Source organism: Protomyctophum bolini, assembly GCF_963924005.1.
Source record: "Protomyctophum bolini genome assembly, chromosome: 4".
Taxonomy (NCBI): domain Eukaryota; kingdom Metazoa; phylum Chordata; class Actinopteri; order Myctophiformes; family Myctophidae; genus Protomyctophum; species Protomyctophum bolini.
Genome location: NC_137865.1, coordinates 3,415,539 through 3,442,775, shown reverse-complemented (window position 1 = coordinate 3,442,775; position 27,237 = coordinate 3,415,539). Strand labels below are relative to the sequence as shown.

Genomic DNA, 27,237 nt, shown 5'->3' with positions numbered 1-27,237 from the left:
AAGAATCAGTATAGCATTAGAAAGTTACAGTATACACACAAAAACAAAAAACTATTTCCATTTCCCCCCCTATATATTTCCCATTCTAAGTGTGTTTGTCATGTTCACACACACGCGCACGCACGCACGCACGCACACGCACACGCACACACACACACACACACACACACACACACACACACACACACACACACACACACACGTGTGTGTGCGTATACATGTGTAACTCACATCTTTGAAAGTGTTAGGGCTGATGACAGAGTGACAGGGTGCAAACACTTCTTTGATGTCGGTCAGCTTGGAACACCAGTAAGAAGCAAAACGCTCTGGAAACACAGAAAACATAACAATCTGTTATGGGGAAAAAACTTATGGAACAGATTTTTGAACATCACTGGAAAAAAAATACTGAATCATGCAACTTAAAAAAATAGAACTGTCTGGGGGGGTGCTCACACAAGCTCTTCTTCTTCGTAATATAAGAGTTATGACATTGAGGGGGCAGAAACCGAGCACTCGAGCGCTGTTCATGCATGCAGCCAGAACTGAGACAAGCTGGAGTTGGAAATACATTGTTATGGTATGTTATACATAAGTATTATACAGTAACAACAAAAGTATGTTGTACTATTATTACAAAACAATTTAAAATAAAGGGATTTAAGCATCATTAAAGCTGGGCTGTTGGCCTGAGACCAATGCATTTCTGCCTATATACTTCCGGTCCAGGACTTGTCCAAGTTGGTTGTCCCAAAGTGTAGTCTATTTAGGAGAGCCGCCATTGGACTGAAGCCCCAATGAAGTGAACGCAGTTCGCGTAACTCTGTCTATATCTAAGGCTCTGGGCATGGCCAAGCAGGGGGTTGCCTCTGCAGTAGCTCTATGCATGGTCTCCACCATAGTATGGTGACCAGATTTGACTGAGAGACTGCCATCGCGCAAATTCCAGCTTTTCACCAGAGGAGATTTTTTTTAATGAGTCAATAGCACTCTTCACATACTAGAGCATGTCTGAGATAAGTGTCAGAGCTGAAATTGACATGTAAATATGAAATTAATGCTTAAACATGTAGCTATAGGTGTAATGTTAGAGACCACAGCAGTGAACCTCTCAAGCCAGTTTGCTCAACTCGCTGTTTTCTGCAAGACATTTCTCTATAAGCCATATCTCCAAAACTGGTGGGTCAAACTGAACAACCAATATGTCAATCTGAAGCTATATGATTCCCTGCTTTCACATGACATGAAAAAAACGAAAATTCAAAAAGAATGTCCAATGGCAGTCTCTCAGTGAAATTTGGTCACATTACGGGTTTGAAATTTGAATCCACCGGGTTAGGATTTAGAAACCTATATGGATCGCAGTGCTATAACCCATTCTGAATGGGAACCCATTTTGGTGTTAGCATCATGTTATGCTTTAGCTACTGAAAAGATCTACAAGCTCATAGCGCGCCACCGAGTGGCGCGCTACGAGCTTGTAGGTCTGCTATTTTTGAAAAATCGAAGAAGAACGACTGACATTTTTAGAATCTGATCTCAGGTCAGAATGGGTTAATCAGACCAGTGTGTGTGTCCAGTGGAAACCTCGTATGAATCTGATCTCAGGTCAGAAGTTGTACCATTGTCGATGCCCTGGCTGCATGGGTGCCCTAAGCGGGTCTTGGCGTCCGGGCATTGGGCCCTGGTCTTCCAGGTGTTGGCGAACGCCACCGCTGTGCCCTCCACCAAGCCGCTCATCACCTTGAAGTCATCAGCCATCACGTCATTGAAGTTCCCACACAGACCTGCAGGGGGCGGTGGGGGGGGGGGGGTCCATTTACAATTAGAATTTAGACATAGAGACAGAGTAAACCGGCGTTGTTTTTATGGCAGCAATTTTTTATTTTTTTGTTTTAGTCATAGTCATTTTGAATAGTTTTCCTTTTAGTTTTAGTCACATTTTAGTCACCAGGAATGTCTAGTTTTAGTGGACTAAATATCATAAGATTTTAGTCGGCTGATTTAGTCGACTAAAATGTATTTTGTTGGGCCTTGATGCCATCGTAATGGCTGATTTTACACTTGCTGAAAATAACCGATCTACAAGCTCACAACGCGTCGCAGCGCGACACGTTGTGAGCTTGTAGATCTGCTATTTTCAGCATGCAACCAAGTGTAAAATGACTCTTGTCCACTATAGTCCCTTCCTATAACATTTTACTTTAGTATAGTTTTTATTTGTTGACAAAATTGTCAGTATATTTAGTGTTAGTTTTAGTCATCATAGCTTAGTTTTTATTTACTTTCCATTTCGTTTTCGTCATTGAAAAACATTTTTCGTCTTAGTTTTTAGTCAACGAAATCAACACTGAGGTAAACATGAACTCTAGTCAGTAAACAACAAGGTAAATAGCCACATATAGTGCCTCAAATAAACTAAAATACCAGGTAAAAAATTAACCCTCAGCCGTGAACAGTGATTCTCAAACCTTTCTATTTCAAGGAACCCCAGTTAGATAATGCAGATTTGCACCACATTTTCAAGACTTTTCAAAGATAGGAGATCTATAGGACACCCTACTACAGAGAAGACATTTTAACAGACATAAGGAATAGGACACCCTACGGAGAAGACATTTTAACAGACACAAGGAATAGGACTCCCTACAGAGAAGACATTTTAACAGACAGAAGGAATAGGACACCCTACGGAGAAGACATTTTAACAGACAGAAGGAATAGGACTCCCTACAGAGAAGACATTAACAGAATCGGAAACCTCAGAGTGAAGACATTTTAACAGACATAAGGAATAGGACACCCTACTACAGAGAAGACATTGTAACAGACATAAGGAATAGGACACCCTACAGAGAAGACATTTTAACAGACATAAGGAATAGGACACCCTACGGAGAAGACATTTTAACAGACACAAGGAATAGGACACCCTACTACAGAGAGGACATTTTAACAGACATAAGGAATAGGACACCCTACGGAGAAGACATTTTAACAGACATAAGGAATAGGACACCCTACTACGGAGAAGACATTTTAACAGACATAAAGGAATAGGACACCCTACGGAGAAGACATTTTAACAGACAGAATCGGAAACCTCACAGTGAAGACATTTTAACAGACATAAAGGAATAGGACACCCTACTACAGAGAAGGCATTTTGACAGACATAAGGAATAGGACACCCTACTACAGAGAAGACATTTTGACAGACATAAAGGAATAGGACACCCTACGGAGAAGACATTTTAACAGACATAAAGGAATAGGACACCCCACAGAGAAGACATTTTAACAGACATAAAGGAATAGGACACCCTACGGAGAAGACATTTTAACAGACATAAAGGAATAGGACACCCTACGGAGAAGACATTTTAACAGACAGAATCAGAAACCTTACAGTGAAGACATTTTAACAGACATAAGGAATAGGACACCCTACGGAGAAGACATTTTAACAGACAGAATCGGAAACCTCACAGTGAAGACATTTTAACAGACAGAATCGGAAACCTCACAGTGAAGACATTTTAACAGACATAAAGGAATAGGACACCCTACGGAGAAGACATTTTAACAGACATAAGGAATAGGACACCCTACGGAGAAGACATTTTAACAGACATAAGGAATAGGACACCCTACGGAGAAGACATTTTAACAGACATAAAGGAATAGGACACCCTACTACAGAGAAGGCATTTTGACAGACATAAGGAATAGGACACCCTACGGAGAAGACATTTTAACAGACAGAATCGGAAACCTCACAGTGAAGACATTTTAACAGACATAAAGGAATAGGACACCCTACTACAGAGAAGACATTTTAACAGACATAAAGGAATAGGAAAGCCCCGACAGTTGTGTGACACATATACATATATATATATATATATATACCGCAGGTGGTTCCGCGGAGGCGTGCCGAGGCGGTGATGAAGACCTGCATGATGGGCGTCAGTGACACCAGAACCTGCAGACCCACCCTGGTCTTTATCGATATGTAGAAGGAGGACGGCTGGAAGACGCTCAGCTCCGCTGCACCCGGGAGGGGAGGGGGAGGACAGTATAGAGAGCAACACTTTGTCACTGTCCATTCAAATTGTCATTGGCGTGTATATATAGTAACCTGACGCTGCCAGATGAGGGCGGTATTGCGGAAACATATTCCCCAACACAACACTCATCTGGGATCTCTGACGGAGTTGAGCCCTGAGTCAGATCTGCTTCGTACCGAACCAATCAGCGTGAGCTAAAGGCGGGATGCGGATGTGACGGTATATAGACACGTCGATATGATTGGTTGTGTTTGCACGCCCACACGGTGATAGACAGACGCTCCCATCCAATCATCTACCATGTATCTTGAAAAAAAGGAACAGCCCCGTCATCGAATTTGCTTCCGCGATCCCAGATCCAAATAAGCTGTGAAACAAATTTGTGTAGCAAGCTTTTTGGATCTGGCAGCGTCAGGTTATATATATAGTAGGGCCGGGACTAATTGCGATTAATTTAGATCAACTACAGAAAAATGTATCGCGATTAACTACAGATAAATTAATCGCACCTTTTCTTTCACCGCGGAACGTTTCTCACTGGGCGCTTTTCTATAGTAGGCCTACTGAAAACTGGAAATAATAAAAAAGTCACCCCATTTTGTGTTGCCTAGAACTGGAGGTCTGACAAAAAACAGTAACAATATGAAGTAAGTACAGCTTTGTGATGTCACTGAGATGTACTAGTTCTAGGCAACACAGAATGGGGTGACTTTTTATTATTATTTCGACAACTGGTATATTAATGACAGTAAAATGTTGAAAATGAGTGGTATCCTGTAGTCACTATTCATTGATTCACTGGGATACAAAAAAACATAAAAAAAAAAAGGTTTCTCGCTGTTCTCAGGTTGAATATTGATATGCGATTAAAATGCGATTAATCTAGATTAATTAACTACAAAGCCTCTGATTAATTAGATTTTTTTTTAATCGAGTCCCAGCTCTAATATATAGACAACATAGCTAGAGCAGAAACCTGCTGAGACTGTTTAGGCCTGACGTCGACGTTTTAAAAAAGTGTCTTCTAAATCCTAACAGTTTTCTGAAATACCTTCTAAGTTTCTATATGTCAGTGGTGCTCAAAATGTCACGTCAAGGACCTCCAGAATTATGTGCATTTGGCGCGCCGACCCCCATCTGAGTTAAAAAAACGTTCGCTCTGAAATAATATTATATAAAGATTTGCGCCACATTTTCAAGATAAAAATAAATAAATAGCAGACCTACAAGCTCGTAGAGCTGCACTCGGTGCCGCGCTATAGCTTGTAGATCTGATATTTTTCCAACAGCTAAAGCATAACATATTAATGCTTCATACACCAAAAGGGGTTCCCGCCCAGAATGGGTTAAGTTTAAATTTGTGTAACTTAATTGAGACCGACTCTGGGACGTTTTTATTTGTTTTGCCCCCGGTCCGATTCCGATTTGATTTTGAGCATCTGCCGATACCGATTTTCTTCCCCCCGATCCGATATTCATATTTATAGAACACGTTTATGCCATATCTATCACAACAGTATACAATATCCCAAATCACAGACTAATATCCAGTCTAATATCATGACATGAGATATAATATTGATAATAGGGATGTTTTCCGATCACGTTTTCTTTAGCTCCCGATCCGATTCCGATCATTTGAAAATGAACGTGATCTCGGCACTGATTTCCGATCACCAATACGATCCGACCGGGACAACAACAACCCTCACTGGTATAATCTATATATAGTGTGAACGGTGTGTGTATAGTCGTGTATAATAAACTCACGTGTGAACAGTGGGAGATGTGACAGAATCTGGTTGACGTAGACCTGTCCTCCTGCCTGGACCTTCATCACCTGCATTGTGTGGAACCGGTGGTAGAAACACAGTGTTGTTCATGCATGTATGCACTGTATACAGTATACCACCCATACTGTACATGGCTTGTATAGGCTAGTGGGAGGAGAGGGGGGGGGTGGGTCTATATGCGCAGCAGGGGCTGAAATCCCGTAAGGAGGGCACTTTTGGACAAAAAATGCAAAAAAATAGCAGATCTACAGATCAGCTATTTCTGGGGTGTATATACGGCTTGGATTTCTGTGTTTCAATTTTTTTTTTATTAAGCAGAAAAAGACATGGGCAATACATGAACTTGTGACACATGGGCACAACATTATTATTATTTTTTTTCCTTTTTCCTTTTCCCGGCTTGGATTTCTAAACAAAATGTGTTCAACGCAAAAATACTTCAAGTTCAGGAGACTTCGGGGGAAAAAAAAGCAATTCTCCTGAACGCTGCCTTCCGGTATGGCATGGAAAGGAGTGGCACTTGCGTTTCTTTCACCATGTAGTATAAATGCTGCATTTGTGGTCTGGGAAAAGGGCAGTTGTTTTCGGGGTAAAAGGGCCGGGAGCTGAAGCTCCCCTTTGATGTCTATGTGTGCACGTCCCCGCTTATACATCCTTCAAATGTGTTACTAATGATACTAATTAAGGCTCTGTTCAACGTATCGTATAATAATATATGTCTTCTATACAGTAACTGCGTGCGTGCATGCGCGTGTCTCTCACAGTGGTTTTGTTGAACAGGGCCAGGGTGACGGATCGCAGGCAGGTCTCATGCTCTCCCATCCCACACTTAACCAGGTCTCCCAACACGGTGAACTGGGACTGTCCCTCGCACTCCTGCAACACAACGCACACAAACACAGGGTTGAGAGAAAGCCCCACCCTCACAATAAAACAAAGTTGTGCAATCGATCAATCAATCAATCAATCAATCAATCAATCAATCAATCAATCAATCAATTAGTCCTAGACACTTTCTCTCATACACGGGCCAACAGTGAACTGTGCAACGTTTTAAGACTCAGTGTGTGAACTTCCTCCTTCCTCCTCAGAGCGTTCATGTTTACTGCAAACATTCCAGGATCTGCTGCCATTCAGTCCAGCAACACACACACACACACACACACACACACACACACACACACACACACACACACACACACACACACACACACACACACACACACACACACACACACACACTCTTTGCATAATTTGATTGCAGAGAGCAAAAAAAAAAACCTGAGAAATTATTTACAAATCCACATGGCTAGAAATCAAAGTGACACCTATTAGCTAATAACTAATCCTTATAGGAGCACAAGGAACTAAATGGTGTGAGAGAGTCAAACTGCCATGAGTCCTACGATGAACACTTATACTTTCGCAGGCGTGCGTGCGTGCGTGCGTGCGTGCGTGCGTGCGTGACTGAAAAGACAGTGTGTGACGTGCCGTGAGGAGACTCACCTTGGCCAGCACGTAGGAGCAGTCTCCATGGAAGGTGTAGGTTTTACCATCAAACGTGTTGATATGAGCTCCTCCCACCACAGAGCAGGTCGCCGGGCAGTTCTCCTCCTTGCAGCTCCACTGTCCTCCCTCACAGACACTGTGTAACACAACAACACAAAGGGCTCCATTTCCGTCACCGCTAAAGGGCCAGTCTACAAGCGCACAACGTGTCAATGGAGATTGGCTAGTCGAACTATTCAACCAGTTTCTATACATGCTGGGGAGGACCCACATACTCAACATTTCTATACATAAAACCTTGGTGTACTCAACATGTCCGGGCTCACAATTTGGGGCACATATAAATGGATGAAGAGGTTAAAATGATTGTTATGCTAATTGTGAACTATACTTTTGCTGCGGGGAACCCCTGGAAACCGGAACAGAGCTCATATAGTATCATTGGTAACACCTATGAAGGAACTCAAGGACTATTATAAGAGGACGGGAAGCGAAGACTCCATGTTGCTCCCTGGAAAGGAAAGAAACATGCTGCAATGGGCTATAATATGCAGCCAACACTTCCGTGTTCAGCTTCCTTGGTCTCAACTGCGCATGTTTCTTTCCTTCCAGGGAGCAAACATGGAGTCCACCGTATACGGTCTTCGCCTCCCGTCCTCTTTAAATAGTCCTTGCCACTAGCATGGCTGCTCTGCATTAGAGCCTAATGACTTATACAGTCGACACGGCACGGCGAGTGTGACTTTGAGGCAAAACCAAACGGCACAAATGGCAACACAAATAAATAAATAATTAAAAGTCTTCCTATATAATATGTGCATTTGGAAACAGCTGTGTTCTCTCACCATGTCCTGCAGTTGTCTGCGTAGGATTTCCCAGGGCCATAAAGTCTGGCGTTGTGCCGACAGGAGCATCGAGCCACGGGAACACAACCGCTCTGCGTGATGTCGTCCAACACCGTTCCTGAAGACGGCAGAATGACCCAAAAATAATTTACATACAAAGTTATATATAATAAAAAAAAAAACATCCCTCGTAGAATCAAAAAGGAGTTGCAAAGAAAAGTTCTTAAGAGATCTTATGTATTACAAAAATATAATATATGATTCAGGTTTTATAGCCCTACATATATCTGTCAGTTTATATTTATGTATAGGTTACTGTATACCAGTATAGGACAGAAGCATCTGTCCAGAAAGTGTACTGTACTGCATGTATACAGTAAGTAGCCTGTGTGTGTGTGTGTGTGTGTGTGTGTGTGTGTGTGTGTGTGTGTGTGTGTGTGTGTGTGTGTGTGTGTGTGTGTGTGTGTGTGTGTGTGTGTGCGTGTGTGTGTGTGTGTGTGTGTGTGTGCGTGCGTGCATGCATGCGTGCAGTGGTGGAAAAATTGTTTTAGTTAAGTAAACGTACCAATACTGCAATCTAGAACTACTTCGTTACAAGTAAAAGCACTTGAATTGAAAATGTACTAAAAGCAAAAGTATACTCATATTGCAGAATGTCCCATTTCACAAGTTCGAAAATGTGTACAAAATATTTTGAAAATAGCAGATCTACAAGCTCACAATGCGTCACACAACGCGACGCATTGTGAGCTTGTAGATCGGCTATTTTCCAATGGCCCGAAAGTGGAGTAAAAAGTACACATTTTGGCTCCGAGATGTAGTGGAGTAGAAGTAAAAAAGTACTCAAGTAAAGTACAAATACCTCAAAATTGTACTTAAGTACAGTACTTAAGTAAAAGTACTTGGTTACTTTACACCACTGTGTGCGTGCGTGCGCGCGCGTGTGTGTGTGTGTGTGTGTGTGTGCGTGTGTGTGTGTGTGTGTGTGTGCGTGTGTGTGTGTGTGTGTGTGTGTGTGTGTGTGTGTGTGTGTGTGTGTGTGCGTGCGTGCGTGCGTGTGTGTGTGTGTGTGTGTGTGTGTGTGTGTGTGTGTGTGTGTGCGTGCGTGCGTGTGTGTGTGTGTGTGTGTGTGTGTGCGTGTGCGTGCATACCAGCAGGACAGTAGCAGCCGTCCAGGCAGTGTCTGTCACAGGTGTCGCTGGCCTGGGGGTTTGAGCACGTGTCATAACAGGAACTCCCACACTCCTGGAACTCCATGTTGGACGGACACTTCCTCTCTGTTCCAAAAAAAGACAAGATGTTTTATGTTTTGTCCTAAATAAATAATATAGGCAACAAAGTCCTATATGCACGCCTGCATGCTCTGAGGTCAGATCTACAAGCTCGTAGCGCGCCACCGAGTGGTGAGCATACGAGCTTGTATAGGTCTGCTATTTTTTTGAAAAGTCGAAGAGCGACTGACATAGAATAAAAGGTATAGGTGGCTATAGCGCACATCCAGTTCCTGTCTGGACTTAAGGTAAGTATAGTGAAGAGAGGAGAGAGTCCGCACACAGGTTTGCTCCGAGGTGTTTGCTTTGTATTCAATACGCCATAAATAAGACACAACGTTTCGGTTCGTTCACTAACACCAATAAGTGACATTGTCATGTCACTTATCGGTGTTATAGTGAATCACCTGCCCATGCAGTCTGGCCCATACTACTGCCGATTATATCACCTGATGAAGGCCGTTCACGGCCGAAAACGTTGTGTCTTATATTTATGGTGTATTGAATAAAAAAGCAAACACCTCGGAGCAAAACCTGTGTTTGCCGACTGACACAGAAGACATTTGTCATAGAATCTGATCTCAGGTCAGAATGAAAACTGTCAGGATGTATAGAAGACTTGTTTTTTTAGAATCTGATCTCAGGTCAGAATGAAAACTGTCAGGATGTATAGAAGACATTTTCTTTTTTTAGAATCTGATCTCAGGTCAGAATGAAAACTCTCAGGATGTATAAAATACTTTTTTTTTTAGAATCTGATCTCAGGTCAGAATGAAAACTGTCAGGATGTATAGAAGACATTCTCTTTTTTTAGAATCTGATCTCAGGTCAGAATGAAAACTGTCAGGATGTATAGAAGACATTTTTTTTTCTTAGAATCTGATCTCAGGTCAGAATGAAAACTGTCAGGATGTATAGAAGACATTTTTTTGTAGAATCTGATCTCAGGTCAGAATGAAAACTGTCAGGATGTATTAAAGACATTATTTTTTTTAGAATCTGATCTCAGGTCAGAATGAAAACTGTCAGGATGTATAGAAGACATTATTATTATTTTTTTAAATCTGATCTCAGGTCAGAATGGGTCACATATAGTATACTCACCACAGAACTCGGGGGTCCTCCACTGCCGCGGCCGGCCCCCGGCGTGGACACACTGCCTGGAGAACTCCGAGACGGTCCGGCAGAGGCAGGAGGAGTCCGAGGCGCTGCTGTTGTCGCAGTGGCAGAGGTCGGCCATGCAGGCCTTAGCGAAGGCCCCGACGTCCACGCGGCCCACGCAGTCACGGAACTGAGCGCCGGAGAAGATGTGGTCGCAGAAGTCCTGCGAGTAACACCGAATGAACCAGTCAATCAATCTATCAATCAATCAATCAATCAATCAATCAATCTCAAAGCATATTCTACCAAGTAAGTAAGTAGCCTTGCCGAGCCATGAGGCCCATATAGGGGCAGGAGCCTATCTCCTGTTTCTGTAGCGTGAGGCAGCTTGATGTACAAAGTACACCCCCTGGACATGACGCTAGTATGTCGCAGGGACTACTACTTACCCCCATTCCAACCCTTGATGCTGAGTGTCAAGCAGGGAAGCACTGGGTCCCAGTTTTAGAGTCTTTGGTCGTATGACCCGGCCGGGGATTGAACCCCAACGTCCCAGTCTGCAGGGCGGACACTCTAACCACAAGGCCACTGAGCTGGTATATTCTACCAAGACTCGTGATTATGTATTTCTAGAGCGGTATACGAGTGGAACGACGCAAGTTGGAAATGCATGCCCCGCTCGACGGTTATTATATGTCTGTGCCTGCTTTGGCAATGTAAACGTATATGTTTTCTCATGCCAATAAAGCCCTTTGAATTGAATTGAATTGAATTGAATTGGATTGAATTGTATGCCCATTATTTGGAGTTCTTTGTCAGGCATGCCCACATTATGGAGTCTATGCTAGATTTCAGAACCGTCATTGTTGATGTCAGAGCAGGCCATAGCTCCATATATGGAGATACAGGTACGTATAGACATGTGAGACTTGGTGCATTTATAGATAGATTATAGATAGACTATAGACCGGTTTCCCGGCTGTATAGAGCACCGAATCAGTAACGATGGAACTCGAAGATCAATGCTGGAAATACCGGCTATGCTGCGATACCCGTTGTTAAATAAACATGTCATCCCGGCCGCTTCACTCACTCATATGGATTATGAAGATTCAACTGACTGAGAGAAAAAGCTATATATCAATATCAATATTTTTACTTTTACTCCACTACAATTATTTGAATAGTTACTTTGGAGATTTTAAATTTGATCAGAAAACATACATTAACCACTTCAACCCTCTACATTTCGGCCTTAGATCGGCTATTTTCAATAGATTTTCTACACATTTTGAACTTGTGAAATGGGACATTCCGCACAATGAATACTTTTACTTTCAGTAGGCCTACTTTAAGTACATCGTGATGCCGATATACCTTTGTACTTTTACGCAATGTACATTTTCAATTCCGTACTTTTACTAGCAACGAAGTACTTCTAAATTGCAGTATTGGTATACTTTTACTTAAGTAAAAACAATCGAGTATACTTTTCCCACCACTGATTAACATGAACCCATTTTGGGGCGGGAACCCCTTTTGGTGTTAGCGTCATGTTATGCTTTAGCTATTGAAAAATAGCAGATCTACAAGCTCGTAGCGCGCCACCGAGTGGCGCGCTACGAGCTTGTAGGTCTGCTATTTTTGGAAAAAAAACAAACAACTGACATAGAAACAGCTTTTTCAGAAAACTGTCAGGATTTTAGAAGACATTTTTAGAATCTGATCTCAGGTCAGAATGGGGTTAAGGGATAAGGTTGTATAATGTACCTCGTCTCCACAGCTCTCAGCAGCAGTGAGTTCGGGCTCCTCACAGTCCTCCGTGGGTCCCTCCACCTTCCACAGTGAGGCGTAGCTCTCCACCGACAGCACCTGGTCTATAGAGGAACAGGCAGGAGTATAACTACATGTTTGTACAAACAACATACTTTTTGAAGGTTTTTTTTTTTTTAAGTTCTCCGTTTTTTGAAGTGTTTTTTTAAGTGTTTTTTAAAGATTTTTTTAAAGTTACGTTTAAGTTACGTTTTTTAAGTATTTTTGTATAATGTGTGCGTGTATGTGTGCGTGTGTGTGTGTGTGTGTGTGTGTGTGTGTGTGTGTGTGTGTGTGTGTGTGTTTTTTTTTAAGGTTTTTCCTTTTTAAGTTTTTTCTTTAAGGTACGTTTTTTTTAAAGTTAAGTTTGTGCGTGCGCGTGTGTTTTTGTGTGTGATACAGCTGCGCCCTCTGGTGGCAGGCGGGTGGTGTTACAGCGTGACACACAGACAGACAGACATGTTCTGCTATAGGTCTCATGCTAGGCTCACTGCGTTCGCAATTAACCTACATTAACATAAATTAGCCTCAGATATACTTCGGCTATTTGAAAAGATGTGGAATGACAGAGTCTGCAAACCACTTTATGTACAAAAAACGATCTACTTCTAAACAGAGTAAAACTACATTGCAGTACTGATACTTTTACTTAACCCATTCTGGACGGGAACACCGTTTGGTGTTTTAAGCATTATAGGTTATGCTTTAGCTATTGAAAAATAGCAGATCTACAAGTTCATAGCGCGGCACTCTTCTGGTGCAAATCTTTGAGTATATTCTTTCAGAGCAAACATTTTTAACTCAAATCTTTGGTCCCTATTTTCAGATGAGGGTCGGCGACCAATTACTATATATTTTTTTGGGGGTCCTTGACATGAAAATGTTTGAGAACGACTGAAAAATGTTTTTTTTTCCAGAAAACTGTCGAGATTTAGAAGACATTTGTAGAATCATCTAAATGGGTTAAATAAAGCGTGAGTTCTTCTTCCGACATGGCTCCATCTTACCGTTGTTAATGAACTCGTCGTACAGAGGAACTTCGCTGAAGTCTCCACACAGTCCGCACGTCTCGTTCCTGTACTTCTCGTCCATCTCAATCTGTTACACAAACAAGTTATGGTTATATACGACATTATGAGGACGAATGAAAAGAAGAAAGAGTGATCGGGATATTTTTATAATAGGATAATAGCATATTATTTTATAATATTTTATGTTAATTTAATCCAGCTGTTTTCACACAGATCCATGGACATCTAGGTCATTTTGATTATTATTATTATTATTTTTTAAGTTGATCATCTTTGCCCATGAAACTTTAAGAATGACCATCATCATACATCATCATTCCATCATCTCAGACAATTGTTGACATCTGAAACATTTCTGCCATGCCAACGTAAAGCCCTTTGAATTGAAATTCATTCCCTGCTTACATAATGACATGAAAAAAATTAAAAATTAAACCAAAGCCTCAGTCAGAAACGGTCGCATATTCTACATTGGTTCCATTGGAACTTTTTTTTTTCGTAATTTTCTGAAAAGTAACACTTTCGGACATGCAAGGTTCACACCCGGACAGGGCTGTGATATTCTATCGGTGCTATATATTCATTATGAGGTTTCATTTCAAATCGTATCAACCCCGCTTTCCACGAAGCCAATCCACAATGTCACATCATCAGTCTCCATTAAGGCTAATTTAGAAATCGTATCAATCTGTTTTTACTAGACAGTTCCCAAAATGTCACATCAATCTCCATTAAGGCTGTGTGTGTGACGTGTGCGTGTGCGTGTGCGAGCGTGTGTGTGTGTGCATGTGTGTGTGTGTGTGTGTGTGTGTGTGTGTGTGTGTGTCTAGCCGTCTGTTAGCTTTAGCAGTTTGTTGGTTTTAAGGCTGGGTTTGTGTTCCCTGTTTTCTTGTGGTTCCCATGGGCCCAGGTGACTGATACTCACAGCTGTGTGTTCTGGACCTCAATCAATATTTGTACAACGTTCCACTGTGCAACTATTTCATATTCTCAAATACTCTACACACACACACACACACACACACACACACACACACACACACACACACGCACGCGCCGTGCGCGCACGCACACACTTGTAGTACGCTACGTGTGAAGACATCGACAGTTTAGGTTGGCAACTTTATGATTTGCGATTTTCTGCATGCTGTTGTTGTTGTTGCCATTTCTAACCCTTAAACGCTAAAGCTGAAAATAGCGCAGATCTACAATAGGGTGGCCACCTGCAAGACCTCAGAAAGGAGGACACTTTTTGCGGAGCTCGCTCCCCCGACCCCCCCCCCCCCCCCCCCAGATTCCAGATATTAATATTATTACTACTACTATTGCACCTGATTTTCACCACCATCCTCTCCAGCATTATGTCCACAGAGAACATATATTTGCTAATTAAATTAACCTTTTTAAATTAGGCTATAGGGTACCACAAAGGCCATTCATTTTATAATCAATTTATTTTATTTCATGTTTAGATACCGGTATGTTTTATGTTTAATCTATTTCTTGTAGGGTTTTTTATACAGTCTTATGGTCATCGGTGTATAGGACATAGAAATAGAATGAAGCCAGTAGCCTATATGTATGTTCACAGTGCTTTAGCCTCCCTTTCTTTATGATGTCGAGCTCCATATTGCTCATTAAATGTAGTTTTTCATTTCGGCATATTTGGTTTATTTATCTCTGCATTAACTATACTAAATTGATTGTGAGAGCTCAACAAAGTAACAAACCGACCATCCCACTGGCAGTGTTGCCAGGTTTTGGAAGAGAACCAAGCAACCATGTCTATGAAAACAAGCCCAAAAGAAGCCTGACTAGGCTTAGTAGCCTATATATAACAAGCCCAAAGTCGCTTATAATTAAGCGGACATGGCAACACTCCGAACGTCTCCACTCGCTTCGGAGCTGAGCAGCGCTGCAGAGATTTTAATACCCAGGCAGACGACGTAAATGACAGTTATGGCACAAGCACTGTATATCACAAAAAACCGGACAATTATGTGTCCGGCCAGAGGTTGAGGTGGGAGGAGGACAGGTGGGTCTAAAACCGGACTGTCCGGCGTGAAACCGGACGTCTGGCCACCCTAATCTACAAGCTCACGACGTGTCACACTGCAACTCGTTGTGAGCTTGTAGAGTGCAGGACACCAAGGGGTTCTCCATTTTCGTCACCGCTAAACCCCTTATCCCTAAACTTCTATTTTTGAATAGTTCAACTGTAGCCAATCTACATTGTCACGTTGTGAGCTTGTAGACTGGCCATTTTAACTATTCAAAAATGTTTTGCAAAATAGTAAAAAAGGCAAAGAAGTTTAGGGATAAGGGGCCACGAAAATGAAGCCCATGATTAAAAAATATATATCAGGCATAACCCTAATCCCAACCTGATTATTGGTCTTCAATGTAAACCTAACTCTCCAAAACAGTTTTAACCCATATAGCCTACAACAATTTCTCTCTCAAATTCTACTATAGGGCACAGCATTGGCAGCCATTTTGTGACGCCACAGGTAGAAAAACCCATTAATTTCTCCCATAGATATTTCTAAAAATATTCATATAAATGATGTCAAAGAATATATGAATATTGACTGGCAGTACGGCTCTCAATTTATTTTTAAAGATATTGCGTGTACAAACTCGCAGCGTGTGGCACAGTATACTTACACATAATAATAATGTATACAAATATTTGCGGAAACTCGCTATGAGGAAAAATGCATGGGGCTTCTATACTGTATGTGGCACCACAAAATGGCCACCACTGCTATGCCCTAGTACAGTAATGCACCCATGCATGCACGCACGCACACACACACACACACACACACACACACACACACACACACACACACACACACACACACACACACACACACACACACACACACACAGGAACGCCTGGTTACACAGCACAGGTCCTGTTGAGTCACCCACTCGTGTTTGTTCGATTAGATCCCATGGTGGCTGGGTGGCCGCATATCAACATTCAAACACACATATCATATTTACGCTAATGACTTCATTACACATCCATATCTAATTATCTATGAACACACACTATTAATTATTATGAATACATTTCTTATTGTGGCTCCGGTTCAAACAGCAACAGTTTGAATAATAATTCTTAAATTACGTTTGGAAACAACTTGTTTACGACTCGTTTAAGACGATGTCTATAGAAAACGTCTTGAGAAGACAGATTTTTTGCGTTTGACACAACTACTAAAATACTGTACATGCAGTCAAAACAGTTTTCATTGAACACATGGACCCTTAAGGAAGTGGTTCTCAAGGTGTTGGCTCCAGGGACCCCCAGGGGTTGTTAATCATCCGTATTTTACGTCGGCTATTAAGAAATAGCAGACATACAAGCTCACAGCGTGTCGCTATAAGTGCCACACTGCGTGTTTGTTTGTATACAATATGTTGTTAAAATGTCCCTTCACACGAAAAAGTTTGAGAACTGCATTGCCATTGCCACGTCTATAAGGATACTAGTATACAGCTCTGTAAACTGCTTGTGTTCCTATTTGGAAGCCTAGGAAGTTAATGTCCCTGACCCTGAATCAGTTGTAAGAGCTCCCCTTGCCGATTGCAGGAATGCCCAGGCTAAGGCCTCACTCACACCTATAGGACACACTTACTTGTGTGTTCTGTGTGTCATGGCCGCCTCAATGCATTTCCAATGGGAGTCACACGGTTGGAATACTGTTGTCTTCTGCCCCCCCCCCCCCCCCCCATGCAACAAGGTTGTGTCTTCAAACCATGTGACTCCCATTGGAAATGCATCGAGGCGGCCATGACACACAGAAGACACAGGACACGAGTGTGTCTTGCGTGTGTCTTAATTAGGTGTGAGTGAGGCCCAAGAGCATAAGGCAATGGTTAAATTCTGCTCAGTCAGTGCGCTAGTGTTGAAGAATATTTTGTTAAATGTTGAATGCAAATAAAGATGTTAAATGTGCAGCGATACGATACGCACATCGAAGGAGTCGTCCCTGTTCCAGATCATTCTCAGTCCCAGCTTGGCTTCCACGATGATGGAGGAGGGGCTTCCTATGATGTTCACTCCTGATGTGGCGCTGGGCAGAGACACCCTGCAACATGCACACACACACACACGCACACGCGCACACGCACACACACACACACACACACACACACACACACGCACGCACGCACGCACGCACGCACACACGCACACGTACACGCGCGCGCGCACGCACGCACACGCACACACACCAGTGTTAATTTTGCAGATTAAAACTGACGAAAAATGTCTGTTGACTAAATGAAAACTAAGCTATCATTACAAAAACTATGACACTGGCAATTCTGTCAAATAAAAACTGGAGGTAAAGTCAAGTTTAGCACTGTTAGCGCTGTCGCAAAATGGCTTGCTCTTTTCTAGCGTCTTGAGACAACTTGTTGTGATTGCGTTTAAGTGTCTTGCTCGGGACACTTCGACACATGTAGGCCTACTGTTTTGATTGATTGATTGATTATTTTATTAGACAATAACAAATGCAAAACAGTAGCCTACATGGTATACAGTCAAAGCACATTTATCCAAAAGGATAGCACCGAAAACTTGTTTCCATTCGGGTCCCATGCATTCACGATGGCAGAAATCGAGATACCTCAAAAACACGACAGCTATTTACAGGTGTAAGTACCTGTGTAAGTACCTGTTTACAGGTGTAAGTACAGGTGTAAGTACCTGTTTACAGGTGTAAGTACAGGTGTAAGTGTTATGGTCTGGCTCCCTGCCTGTCCATCTTTCCACTTTGGCCACTCCCCCCTCCCTTTGCTTCTACACACACCTGTCTCCCACTGCCTCATCAGCCCTTGGTCCCCTCTCACTACTCACCTGTGCCAACTTCCCCCATCAGCCTCCACCCATAAGACTGGACTCATTCTGCTCATTCTTTGCTAGAGTATAACCATTTGTTTGTGTGTTTTCCGGACTCCTGCCTTTCAGTACATTTTGCCTGAGTGTTCCTCAGGTTTGACCCTCTGCTTTGTTTTGGACTTGTTACTTGTTACTCCTTGTTTACCGTTTGACCTGCCTATTTTGGATTTATGGTTTTGCCTGCCTGCTTCACCTTATGTAAGCCTTTTGTTTCGTCTTCATTAAACCCTTGCAAAGTACTCTGCCTGTGTTGCCTGCATTTGGGTCCTACTTTGACACGCACCGTAACAGTATACTCTAGCCAGAATGAACCCAGCAGAGCGACAGCTTTTTCAAAGGAAAGTGGCAGAGTTTGATCGGGTGGTTGCTCACTTCTTGTCTTCTACACCCGACCATTATGCAAGACTTAAATTAGAGATTTCGACACAGCAGCAGTGGTTCAGTGAACGGCCTTGGGTGAGTCATTTTGTTCCCCACCTTGATATTGTCAAAGGAAGACTCAGAGACTTTATGCAGTCTAGTTCTGTTCATGTTGCTTCCCAGCCAGCTCGGCAGTCACTTAGGCTTGGTTTTGTGGCCCTTCAGCCTGCCTGTCACAAGCCCCCTAAGCAGCTACGTACTCACCCTGTTTCTGTTCATCGGGAGCCCAGGCCTGCTAGCCCCCAATTGACTAGCAACCAGCCTGCTAGCACCCATCCCCCATCTCCAGCTATTGCCTGCCTCAATCCTGTTGATTCACTGCATGCCCAAGGTCCTTTTTATGGCACCCGCCTGGCAGGTGGGGGTCCCCGTAGTTTCAACAAGCGGGGAGGTGTCCCCCTGGGTCACCTGGCCACCAAGCCAGCCCAGCCAGCCTGTCCTGACAGGGTGGGGAACCGTGGGAATGCCAGGAGAAGGGGTGGTCGCCATGGCCCCCTATACCACCAGGATTCTACACTGCAGTTTTCCTCTGTGGATTATACACTGCAGCTCCCCTCTGAGGATTTTACGCTGCAGTTTTCCTCTGAGAATCCTACACTGCAGCTCTCCTCCTCCGAGGTCTCACTGCTGCAGCTCACCTCCTCCGAGGCTTCACCGCTGCAGTTCACCTCAGGGGCTTCTCCGCTGCAGCTCTCCTCTGAGGACTCTACACTGCAGTTCTCCACCGAGGCTTCGCCGCTGCAGCTCTCCTCCGAGGTTTCTCCACTGCAGCTCTCCTCCGAGGCCTCGCCGCTGCAGCTCACCTCCTCCGAGTCTTCGCCGCTGCAGCTCGCTTCCGAGTCTTCGCCGCCGCAGCTCGCCTCCGAGTCTTCGCCGCTGCAGCTCTCCCCTGGGGCCTCGCCGCTGCAGCTCTCCTCTGAGGTGTCACCGCTGCAGCTCTCCTCTGAGGTGTCACCGCTGCAGTTCTCCTCTGAGGTGTCACCGCTGCAGTTCTCCTCCGAGGTCTCACTGCTGCAGTTCTCCTCTGAGGTGTCACCGCTGAAGTTCTCCTCTGAGGTGTCACCGCTGCAGCTCTCCTCTGAGGTGTCACCGCTGCAGCTCTCCTCTGAGGTGTCACCGCTGCAGCTCTCCTCTGAGGTGTCACCGCTGCAGTTCTCCTCTGAGGTGTCACCGCTGCAGTTCTCCTCTGAGGTGTCACCGCTGCAGTTCTCCTCTGAGGTGTCACCGCTGCAGTTCTCCTCTGAGGTGTCACCGCTGCAGATTCCCTCCTCCGAGGTCTCACTGCTGCAGTTCTCCTCTGAGGTGTCACCGCTGCAGCTCTCCTCTGAGGTGTCACCGCTGCAGCTCTCCTCTGAGGTGTCACCGCTGCAGCTCTCCTCTGAGGTGTCACCGCTGCAGTTCTCCTCTGAGGTGTCACCGCTGCAGTTCTCCTCTGAGGTGTCACCGCTGCAGATTCCCTCCTCCGAGGTCTCACTGCTGCAGTTCACCTCCGAGGCTTCCCCGCTGCAGCTCTCCTCCGAGGCTTCGTCGCTGCAGCTCGCCTCCGAGTGTTCGCCGCTGCAGCTCTCCTCCGAGGTCTCACCGCTGCAGCTCACCTCCTCTGAGGTCTCACCGGCGCAGCTCACCTCGGGGGCTTCGCCGCTGCAGCTCGCCTCCTCTGAGGCTTCACCGCTGCAGTTCGCCTCGGGGGCTTCTCCGCTGCAGTTCTCCTCGGAGGATCCTACACTGCAGCTTTCCTCTGCGGAGTCTACACTGCAGCTTTCCTCTGCGGAGTCTACACTGCAGCTTTCCTCTGCGGAGTCTACACTGCAGTTTTCCTCTGAGGATTTCACACTGCAGCTTTCCTCTGAGGATTTTACACTGCAGTTTTCCTCTGAGGATTCTACACTGCAGCCCTCCTCCGAGGCCTCGCCGCTGCAGCTCTCCCCCGAGGTCTCGCCGCTGCAGCTCTCCTCCGAGGTTTCTCCGCTGCTGCTCTCCTCCGAGGTTTCTCCGCTGCAGCTCTCCTCCGAGGTCTCACCGCTGCAGTTCGCCTCGGGGGCTTCTCCACTGCAGTTCTCCTCCTCTGAGGATCCTACACTGCAGCTTTCCTCTGAGGATTTTACACTGCAGTTTTCCTCCGAGACTTCACCGCTGCAGCTCTCCTCCGAGGTCTCACCGCTGCAGCTCACCTCCGAGTCTTCGCCACTGCAGCTCTCCTCCTCCGAGTCTTCGCCGCTGCAGCTCTCCTCCGAGTCTTCGCCGCTGCAGCTCACCTCCGAGTCTTCGCCGCTGCAGCTCTCCTCCGAGTCTTCGCCGCTGCAGCTCACCTCCGAGTCTTCGCCGCTGCAGCTCTCCTCCGAGTCTTCGCCGCTGCAGCTCACCTCCGAGTCTTCGCCGCTGCAGCTCGCCTCCGAGTCTTCGCCGCTGCAGCTCGCCTCCCAGTCTTCGCCGCTGCAGCTCTTCCCCGACGCCTCGCCGCTGCAGCTCTCCTCTGAGTTTTCGCCGCTGCAGCTCTCCTCTGAGTCTTCGCCGCTGCAGCTCGCCTCCCAGTCTTCGCCGCTGCAGTTCTTCCCCGACACCTCGCCGCTGCAGCTCTCCTCTGAGTTTTCGCCGCTGCAGCGCTCCTCCGAGGTTTCGCCGCTGCAGCTCTCCTCCGAGACCTCGCCGCTGCAGCTCTCCTCAGAGGTTTCGCCGCTGCAGCTCTCCTCCGAGGTTTCGCCGCTGCAGCTCTCCTCCGAGGTTTCACCGCTGCAGCTCTCTGAGGACCTCCAGCTTGCTTCCACTGAGGCTCCGCAATTCAGCGCCCCAGTGCCCAGGCTGCCCAGAACTCTGTCTGCAGCCTTAGAGCCAGCAGCATTCCCTGTGGCGTCGCCTCCAGCTGCAGCGGCGCTGGTCCAAAGATCTTCATCCTGGGCGGTCCTGCAGACCTCGCCGGCCCCCTGGATGGCACCGTCTGGTCATTCTCCTGACCCCTCTCCTGTGCAGTCTTGGGGGTCTGAGTGGCCTCCTGATGCCTCTGCTGTCTCATCTCGGCCTCCTGGCCGTCCTCCAGATGACTCCTCCACCCTCTCGTCTTGGCATGCTGGCCGCCCTCCAGACTGTGCCTCCTCTGTCTCGTCTCTACCCCCAGGCCGCCCACCAGATGTCTCCTGCTCACTCCTGGCCCACCCTCCAGGCCGTCCGCCTGAGGTTAATGCTCACAGATCCCTTTGCTCTGGTGCCATGACAGTCTCCCTCCTCCGGACCCCCTCCACCCACCCTGCTCGTTCCTGGTCAAGGTCGTGGGACGTCTGGAATCCGCCCCTTGAGGGGGGGGTACTGTTATGGTCTGGCTCCCTGCCTGTCCATCTTTCCACTTTGGCCACTCCCCCCTCCCTTTGCTTCTACACACACCTGTCTCCCACTGCCTCATCAGCCCTTGGTCCCCTCTCACTACTCACCTGTGCCAACTTCCCCCATCAGCCTCCACCCATAAGACTGGACTCATTCTGCTCATTCTTTGCTAGAGTATAACCATTTGTTTGTGTGTTTTCCGGACTCCTGCCTTTCAGTACATTTTGCCTGAGTGTTCCTCAGGTTTGACCCTCTGCTTTGTTTTGGACTTGTTACTTGTTACTCCTTGTTTACCGTTTGACCTGCCTATTTTGGATTTATGGTTTTGCCTGCCTGCTTCACCTTATGTAAGCCTTTTGTTTCGTCTTCATTAAACCCTTGCAAAGTACTCTGCCTGTGTTGCCTGCATTTGGGTCCTACTTTGACACGCACCGTAACAGTAAGTACCTGTCTAAACATTTCCTCAATGTCAACAAAGTCCACACCCACAACACCAGAGGCAGTTCAACGAACCACGTGCAACCCAGATTCAGCACAAACAAGGGACTAAATTCATTTCGCTCCTCATGCCACCAAAATGTGGAACGCCCTACCAGCAGCCATTAAGACATGTGAATCCCTTGACTCCTGCAGGCGGCTGGAATTCGAAACTGGCTAAAATCTGAGTCCCCCCCAAACCCCTTTTTTCCCTTTTTACCTCCTGTTATGATGATTTCCTGTTTTGTACGTCTCTAAATGTTTTGATGAAAGTTAACAGTTTTAGTATCGAGTTGTGCTTTAAATGTACCATTAATAAATACTTAAATTCAGCCCCCGCTGATCTGTTCTGACAATCCATAATTATGTTGATCTGACATCATGACCAAACCCTGTACACTCAAGACACGCTCCATATATGGCCAGTACAAAATTCATTCCATATTGTTAATCTGACAGATGCGTGCACGCAACCTCGCCGCTTCTCGCCCGCAGCAGGGCGTCTTACTGGTTATTATCATGATTATTATTAAATTATATAATCTGATAACAAGCTAATTGAGTACCCGTTATCAATAGGCTTTGGGCTTATCAAGCCTGTTATCGAGCATAGCGGCCCATGACGTCATGTTCAAACAATCATGGCAAGAGGTCGATCAAGAAATAAACGTTTAATCATCCATGCTGGCACAAACATGTCTAAAAGTAGATACCTTCATGCCAACCAGCGCTGCCTGCAGGGTAAACAAAATAACACCTTTAAGTTTTGTGAAACTCCCCCCCTGTCAGATGAAAAGAAGCAGCTTGGACTCGGTCAGTCCGCTGCCCCCTCCAGTTTGGCAGAGGAAGTGTGTAGCGCGCCCAGGATTACATTAGATAATTGACACGAAGTGGGTTGAAGAATCGTGGGATAAAAATTATATATATAAAAAAATAAAAGCCTGATCGATAAGGTGATCGTTATCAATAGAAATGAACGAGCTCCAATCCCTAATTATATAAGTAAATAAAGGTCTAATAAAAACCAGCAAATCAAAACAAAGAGACAAATAAAAACGGAGAACTGACGTCTTTCCTTCGACGGCCACCGAGCCGTTGTTGATCTCCACCACGGCTCCATCCAGCTTCATGAAGATGTTGGTGATGGTGGGGAGACCATGCAGCAGGGAGCGCCTCAGCTGCTCAGAGGGGAGGGGAGAAGAGAAGAGAAGAGAAGAGAAGAGAAGAGAAGAGAAGAGAAGAGAAGAGAAGAGAAGAGAAGAGAAGAGAAGAGAAGAGAAGAGAAGAGAAGAGAAGAGACGAGACGAGACGAGAGGAGAGGAGAGGAGAGGAGAGGAGAGGAGAGGAGAAGAGTGTTGGTGAAGAGAAGAGAAGAGAGTTGGTTTCGTCACTGACGGAAACTAAATGTAAATTAAATGAAAACTTATAAGCTATGATGACTAAAACTATGAGACTAAATATATTATCGACAATTTCGTCAGCAAATACAAACTCGACTATAATGTTAGGAAGGGACTATAGTGGACAAGAGATGCAGCATAAGTCATTTTACACGTGGTTGCATGATGAAAATAGCAGATCTACAAGCTCACAATGTGTCGCGCTGCAATGCGTCGCAGCTTGTAGATCAGCTATTTTCAGCAAGTTTAAAATGAGCCATTACGACGGCATCGAGGCCTGCCAAAATACATTTTAGTCCACAATATGTCATTGTTTTTTTTTTAAGTTAAAAAATTTGTCTTGGTTTCTACACGTGAAGTGAATGAGTGGACTTTTGGCATAATACGGCTTGCAGATATGTTGGAAGAACACTGTCTATATAAGGTGTCTTCTCAGACAATATCACAACCCGTTCGTCAACCCCTTCAAATGTGACCGCCATCGTTCACTGTTTATATCTGCTATAGACAGCTGAATCTGATGCTGATGATTTGATGACTGGCGGATCGAGTCTCCGGTATAGGAAACTGAAAGAGTCTATATAGTCTACTAGCCTCGGAAACCCAGACGTTTTTTATTTCCTGGAATGTTTTAGTGCTACGTCTAGTATTAAATGTCATAAGATTTTTGTCGACTAAATCTACAGTTGATTTAGTCGACTAAAAAATTGATTTTGTCAGGCCTTGATGCCGTCGTGATGGCTGATTCGACAGCTTGATCTACAAGCTCACGACGCGTCACGCTGCGACGCGTTGTGAGCTTGTAGATCTGCCATTTTCAGCATGCAACCAAGTGTATATAATGACTTATACTGGATCTCGAGTTAGTTTTTGTGATATGACATTATATGACATCATCAACTTGTCGACAGGAGCAGTCCCAATTGAGTGAAAGTTTACTTTGGAGATTTTATTTTTGATTAGAAAACATACATTAACCACTTCAACCCCTATACATTTCGGCCATTTGAAAATAGCCGATCTACAAGCTCACAATGCGTTACTTGCAACACGACACATTGTGAGCTTGTAGATCTGCTATATATATAATAGATTTTCTACACATTTTGAACTTGTGAAATGGCACATTCTGCACAATGAGTACTTTAACTTTTAGTACATTTTGATGCCGATACTTTTGTACTTTTACTAATATATTTACTTAGTATATTTTCAATTCCGTACTTTTACATGTAACAAAAAACAAAGTAGTTCTAAATTGCAGTATTGGTATACTTTCACTCAAGTCAAACAATTGAGCACTTTTCCACCACTGACAGCGCCCATGCAGCCTCCTCGTTTACGCACCTGGATGTTGAAGGTCTCGTAGGAGCTCTTGCAGTGGGACGTGACCACGTGGTTGCACGTGGACGGCAGCTGGAAGAAGTCTCCATCGAACGTCTTGTAGTGGAAGTTCCCCCAAGTGGTGCACACTCGCTCAATGTGGCTCTCGTTGCGCGCTGAGATGGGGAGAGATACAGAGACAGACAATATCACACCAGAAGTGTGACCTGGACCCGGCCTCACAGAGCTCGACCTGGACCAGATGTGGACCAGACCCCTCCACGGAGCCCACCTGCCTATTCTCTGTCTTTTCTCTCTGTCTATCTCTCTCTCTCTCCCTCTATCCCCCCAACCCCCCCGACACGGTCGAGGCAGATGGCCGCCCACCCTAGAGTCGGGTTCTGCCTGAATCTGCTATTTTCAGCATGCAAGTGTAAAATGACTTATACTGGATCTCGACGAACATTTTTCGTCTTAGTTTTAGTGATATGACATATGACAATAATGACATCAGCATCAACTTGCGAAGTTGCGACAGGAGCAGTCCCTATTGAGTGAAAGATTCTCTATTTATGAAAGAGTACAGTATGTGCAATGACCAATATCACCCTCCCCGAACCTGGACCAATTAATAATAACTAGACCTGTACGTGCCCCGTCGCATGTCGGCCACCAGCCTACTTGGGAACGATGCAACTTGGGAATGATATACGTTGTCATATAGCACCCGTCAGCCGGTTGTCCCACATGGAGAGTGTATGTGCCTGTATGTGAAGACTACAAACTGAAAAGTGTATTTGGCAATCAATCGGGCCCACTGGCAGAGTCTGATTGGTTGAGCCTCAATTGGCTGAGATAGAGGCTGGAAATTTCACAGGTCAAAGGAGTTGGCCTCATTAGGCCCACTGGCAGAGCCTGGCCCAGGTGAAAGGAGTTGGCCTCATTAGGCCCACTGCAGGCAGAGCCTGAGCAGAGCCTTTTGTGGTGGTTCTGGATACCGGGCACTGCACTGTGGAACGCATGTGTCGAATTTGAAGTCGGTGGGTCAACGCACGCACGCACACAGAGACGTGGCACATTTATAGTAGGATGATGGATGAATTGCATTTTTATAGCGCTCTTCCAAGTGCTCAAAGCACTTTGCAATGGTTCATCCATTCATACATTGGAAGGTGAAGCCAGCGTCCTCACTTCCCACAATCACGCACACCGGTGGCGAGCTCACACCGACCGACTCATTGGAGGCAATGTAGGGTTCAGTGTCTTGCCCAAGGACACGTCGACATGTGGACAGGAGGACAGACTTATATAGGGACGGGCCGACATTGCTGGTTCTAGGAGTGGTTGCAAGTACGTAACCACTCAAAAACTATATGTTGCCTAAAACTATAAGAGAGACAATTCTGTCAACAAATTAAGACCAGACTAAATTGTCGGGGAGGTCACTCTCCGAAAAAATCAGATCTACAAGCTCACACAACGTATCGCACTGCGACACGGTGACTAAAATATTACTAACACTAAAGAAAGGAATGCAAACGAACGAATGAAAGGAATTAAATTAATCAAATGTTGACGTTGACAAACAAACATGACATTATTTCCATTTGTAATGGATTGCATTTTTATGGGGCTTTTCTATGCACTATAGGCTACGTGCCTAGTGCCTACTCAAAGTGCGTTACAATGGTCAGGTGAACACACTCAGTGTCTTGCCCAAGGACACTTCGACACGTAGACAGGATTCGAACCGCCGACCCAGGGATCATTGGACGACCTGCTCTATACCTCCTGAGCCACAGCCGTTTGTGTAGATGGCCGACAAAGCCGGATGCACCACGCTATGGATTCGAACCACAACCTCCGTGGTGGTAGGCAGGGGGCTTTACCACACTGTGCCACCCGAGCGCAGTGGTCGTATACTGGTAAACTATCAGATGAGCTATGTGGTA

The 27,237-nt window shown here is 45.2% G+C and overlaps 1 protein-coding gene across 1 annotated transcript in view; it reads right to left on the bottom strand.

Annotated features, from left to right (window-relative positions):
- LOC308313817 (mucin-5AC-like) overlaps positions 1-27,237 on the bottom strand; it is a gene marked incomplete at both ends in the record, with an annotated part of 48,591 nt that overhangs the window by 11,291 nt on the left and 10,063 nt on the right. Inside the window, 14 exons of the mRNA XM_080761146.1 lie at positions 232-326; positions 1,623-1,787; positions 3,913-4,050; positions 5,841-5,910; positions 6,626-6,739; positions 7,370-7,508; positions 8,218-8,335; positions 9,369-9,494; positions 10,593-10,812; positions 12,360-12,466; positions 13,409-13,499; positions 17,421-17,535; positions 23,631-23,740; positions 25,310-25,461. Of these exons, the coding sequence (XP_080617272.1) occupies positions 232-326; positions 1,623-1,787; positions 3,913-4,050; positions 5,841-5,910; positions 6,626-6,739; positions 7,370-7,508; positions 8,218-8,335; positions 9,369-9,494; positions 10,593-10,812; positions 12,360-12,466; positions 13,409-13,499; positions 17,421-17,535; positions 23,631-23,740; positions 25,310-25,461 (1,760 nt within the window). The remainder of the gene's footprint in view (positions 1-231; positions 327-1,622; positions 1,788-3,912; positions 4,051-5,840; positions 5,911-6,625; positions 6,740-7,369; positions 7,509-8,217; positions 8,336-9,368; positions 9,495-10,592; positions 10,813-12,359; positions 12,467-13,408; positions 13,500-17,420; positions 17,536-23,630; positions 23,741-25,309; positions 25,462-27,237) is intronic.